The sequence below is a fragment of the Syngnathus typhle genome, linkage group LG22 (genome assembly GCF_033458585.1).
Source record: "Syngnathus typhle isolate RoL2023-S1 ecotype Sweden linkage group LG22, RoL_Styp_1.0, whole genome shotgun sequence".
NCBI classification, from domain to species: domain Eukaryota; kingdom Metazoa; phylum Chordata; class Actinopteri; order Syngnathiformes; family Syngnathidae; genus Syngnathus; species Syngnathus typhle.
The window spans coordinates 6,234,978-6,239,422 of NC_083759.1; the positions used below are offsets into that span (position 1 = coordinate 6,234,978).

A 4,445-nucleotide genomic window follows, 5' to 3' on the forward strand; every position below is an offset into this window, starting at 1 on the left:
CACTTTGTTTAGTCTTCTCATCTCTCAAAAGTTTAAAGCAGCCCAGAGGCAAAAGAAAAAAAAGGTGGAGGTGTCGTAATTTATGGTCTTATTTGTCTTTGTGTGCTGCAAGTGCTTTGCAGTGTAATGGGATATTGATTTCGGGAGGGACAGCAGAGAGGAGCTTCTCTTCTCTCAGCCTTCAACGACGCCTCACTAAATAAAACAGAACAGCTGGGTTTGTTTGTAGATGTTTTGAGAAGGGAACAGATGTAAGAAATGAGCTTTAGATTTGTGTTTCATTAATTATTAAATGATTAATTTCAATTAGTAAGGCTTACAAAAATGACCATGTATACTATGGCTCATATCATTAAAAATCATTAATGCTGTAAGCGCACCCAAAAAAACAAACGAAACATAACAAAAATCTTTCACTGGATGTAATAAAATAAATACTTCAATTTAGATGACAAAATCAATACTTCATCCGTGCACCGACTCCCCTCGTCTCTTTGACAGGAATGCAAAAACACCAAAATGATACCGAGTGTTTTCAGCAGAGGTTTTTATGCATAGTTTCCCAAGAAAATAACATTTGACACTTTTCTTATTTGATCAGGCTTGCTTCCTTTTGTAATACACACACACACGCGCGCACACACACGTGCTCCAAAAGCAACAAGAAATGACGACACAGGACGGCTTAGCAGCGAGGAAACGACGACAAATGTTGAAGAACGTGATTGAGAAACACTCCCTACCCACTGTGGCGTGCCGTGTATGATAATAAAAGAAAATCCTGGTCATTTTTAAAGCCTTGCTTTACATGGTGTTTTTTTTTTTTTTTAAATCATGACTGCCATACATTGAGTGCACTATAGTATACTTACTACATTTAAAAAGCACTAGAAAACGAGCATGATACAGTGAGTAAGGAGTCATTCCCATCCCTTATCTTAGTAAAGGAGAATGATGATGTCACTTAAAGAGACAGGTGCTATGGAAAGTGCATTTATTGCACATTCTTGCTGTCCATGCCAAGAGATGACATGGACCATGGCTGTCAAGGATATGGAATAAATGCTCAAGTGGCTTTCCATATGCACAGTATCAACATCCATGCAAGGCTGGAGAATGGGGATGCTCCAAGTTGCGCTCGCCAGTCCTCTACATGTTCTTGTACATGGAGCGGTCGCGCGGGAGTTGCGGCGGCGTGCTGCTGGCGCTCAGTTTGAGGTGGAAGTGGTAGACGGTCAGCGTGAGGATGATGATCAGCGCCAAGATGAAACCCAGGATGAGCGGGAGAGTCTCCTCCAGGCGCTCGCGCTGGTCCGTCATACACTTGTACGCTGTGAGGAAAGATTTAGTAAGAAATTGCACCAAACTTTGCGACATTAGCAGCAGCCGGTGTTACTCACGTTCGCTGAAGACAAAGTCGGCGGTCATGTCGAAGGGTTGAATCTGGATTTCGTACATGTGCACGGTGACGCCCTTTTGGTGGTCGCTGCTGATGAGGGTCAGCGTCTGCTGAGCGGCGCACACGAACGAACGGCCGACCGGCGTCACCAAGGCAGACAGGCGGTGAGTGGTCGCCGTGTGCTTGCCCGCTTGTGGAGAATACAAAAAAAAGGTCACTTATATGAATCTGTGCATGTAAAACTTGTCGTGGTAAAATAATTATACTCACGGTTGTAGGCGTTGATAAATTGAGAACTCTCTGATGTGTCATACACGAACTGAACCTTACTGACCTTCCAAATTTCTTCACCCTTGGCACGCAGCTCCTGCCATGCACACACAATAATTAAGGCCAAAAATATAACAAAAGATAACCCAAATATGGACATTTTTGCATGGCACCTTAGAGAAGAAGATGCGCAGAGTGTAGGCATGGTTTTTCCAGCTGATGTGGATCTCCGACTCGGTGCTGTCACACTTGCCTTCGATCTGAGCGCTGCGAGGCAGCGTGAATGACGCCTGCTCTGTGATTAGCTGTGCACAGTGAAAGGACATCACTGAATGGAAATTTAAATAGCCTTCATTATTGTAGTTCTTTAGTGTATTTAATTATTTGGGGGGGGCGGTGGAGTACGTGGGTTCATGTGGGCGGAGTCTCCTTACGTCTATCCGGTTGAGCGCCAGCACGTCGTAGGGCACGACCAGTCTGACGGCGAACTCCACCATGAGACAGGTGGTCCCGTTCTCCCGCACGGCGAAGATGGCCCGGTCGGGGTTGTCCGACAGACCCGACAGGTTCTCGCCTTCCTGCTCGCCCACCGAAATCGACACTGACAGCAGCAACGCGCCTGCACGGGAAAATGATCAGTATTGTACTACCCCCCCCCCCCCGCCCCCACACACACACACAAACACACAAAAATGCACAGTCAGCATTTAAAAACATAAGTTAGCTTCCAGTTACATTAAATTGGATTCGAATCAAGCTTAAAAACATGTTGAAAGCAATTATAAAATCATATAAAATCTCAGGATTTAATACTTCAGAGGCTTTTTTGGTGACAGACACACAATGCAATGTTGAGTCAAGACAACTCAACACACTCATACACACAAACATACACACTTACACAAAAATGGGATCAGCACTCAAAATAAGAATGCAGTCAAAATAAAGTGATGCGGAAGCTACGGCTCGTGGGCTATTTATGGGCCCCAGAGGTTTAAATTGAGCCAATTAATAATTATGTAATAATTTAACACAGAAATATTCACTAGATCGCATTTTGTCATTGGCACGCATTCATACACGATACACAGAGTCAGTACTCCCCGAATACAGCACAGTCAGCATTAAAAAACAAATCACTGTGAGTTGCATATGGAAATAATATTCCAAACATTCTTTCAAAAGAAACATTTTCATAGATTAAAATCACAAACAATTGATAAAAAAAAAAATCTGCTTGATTTGGCACTTTTTTTTGTTAAAGACGCTTGCATCCACACTGCACACATACACATTCTTCACTGACCCAGTAGAAGGAGCTGTCCGCTCTCCGTGGTGCTGAAGCCCGCTAGTCCCATCTTCCAGCAGTTTCCCCCCCCCACCAAAACCGCCGGAGACACGAACCCGGAGCGACTGCGAGCACCTGAGCTGAGCGGGAAAGAAAGGAAGAAGAAGAGGCGGGAGGGAGACAGCGAGAAAGAGAGAGAGTGGAGGGAGGGATACCTCCCTTCAAAACGTCACTAATGCACCCCCCCAAAAAAAGCAAAATAAGAAAAACAAAAAATCCATTTGAAATCCACTAAAAACTAAAGATGACTAAGTGAAGTCATCTGGTGGGCGTCACTCCACACCCCTGCAGTGGCTCTCACTCTGGCTCAACTGACTGCAGGTTGCGCTGCCAGTGAGGCGTGACGGGAGAAAGCCGCCCACCCCCCACCTGAGGCGGCCGAAGCGCCCGCCTCCAGCCCTGCGCCTGCACAAAAGTGCGCCGGAGCTTTCAGGTGCTACTCATGGGGAGTTGCGTGGTAGCAAAGGAGACAAATGGCGATTTTGCAAGGCAAGTCTGGGCTTGCCTTGTTGAAAAATTTGAACTGTTCATTAAAAGTAGACGATATATTATTTTTTTCTTTTTTTACTGGGGGCTTTGTAATAGTGTCAGGTGGGGGGTGAGTAGTTGCTGGCTTGACCCCTCCCCCTTGGTGTACACTGCAGAAGCTCACTGAACCTGTGCACTTCTTCGTCGACACGCTGAGAGTACAACTGAAAACTTGAATTCATTCAGAAGGCTTTTGATTGAACTTTATTATTTTTGTATTTTTAAAATGTATTCAAAATATTGCTTTAGACCTTGCAACTGATATTTGGTCCAAGTCTGAAATATTTCACATATTACATTAAAAAAGTATATATTTTGGATTATTTCTATTTTTTTATTTTGATATTTTTAACATTTTTATTTTAAAAATATTTGTATTGACTTTTTTTTAAATTTTCTTTTCTTTTTTACAACTTCTAAAGAAAACTACCCCCTGTTCCACTCCCCCCACAAAAAGGAAGAGGAAACAAGCTTTTTTTGGATCACATATGGATGTTATCATACTGTACTTGCTGGATTTTTATACATTTTTTGGTGCAACTAAAAAAAGAAGAGGATTTTTTTTTTTCACTGGACTTCCCACACACAAGACAATGCTTATGTTACACTCGGAAAATCTCACCTCTTATATTTTTCCACTCCATGTATGCCTCCTTGTGATTCTGGATGGATTGTGTGGAATTTAACATATTTTTTGGCTTTTTTTTTTTTTTTTGCCAAACGTATTCCACAAAAGAAGAAGAGCAAACGCAGGAAGTTATGTGACGTAAGGAAACTAAGACTTTTGTCACCAGCCGCTTAATAATTAGTTAATTGTATTTTTTGACTATAGAATTACAAATTGATTATGGTTCCATAAGTAAGATGAGGCGAAAAAGCAAGCAAATGGATGCTTTTGGG

The 4,445-nt window shown here is 42.8% G+C and overlaps 1 protein-coding gene across 1 annotated transcript; it reads right to left on the reverse strand.

Moving 5' to 3' along the window:
• Nucleotides 1-536: 536 nt before the first annotated feature.
• lamp5 (lysosomal associated membrane protein family member 5) lies at nucleotides 537-3,787 on the reverse strand. The gene is made up of 6 exons (XM_061270613.1): nucleotides 2,976-3,787; nucleotides 2,104-2,288; nucleotides 1,843-1,974; nucleotides 1,670-1,766; nucleotides 1,401-1,589; nucleotides 537-1,331 (listed from the first exon to the last, which is right to left on the reverse strand). The coding sequence occupies exons 1-6, from the start codon at nucleotides 3,025-3,027 to the stop codon at nucleotides 1,150-1,152; spliced, it is 837 nt and encodes a 278-aa protein (XP_061126597.1). The 5' UTR covers nucleotides 3,028-3,787; the 3' UTR covers nucleotides 537-1,149.
• Between the last annotated feature and the right edge of the window lie 658 nt (nucleotides 3,788-4,445).

Bases quoted from the DNA above. Each gene is read 5' to 3' on its own strand.
- lamp5 (XM_061270613.1), bottom strand. From the start codon at position 3,027: ATGGGACTAGCGGGCTTCAGCACCACGGAGAGCGGACAGCTCCTTCTA. The intron at 2,289-2,975 runs GTCAGTGAAGAA...TTTCCCGTGCAG, and splicing joins CGGACAGCTCCTTCTACTGG to GCGCGTTGCTGCTGTCAGTG. The intron at 1,767-1,842 runs GTGCCATGCAAA...TGTGCATGGCAG, and splicing joins TGCGCATCTTCTTCTCTAAG to GAGCTGCGTGCCAAGGGTGA.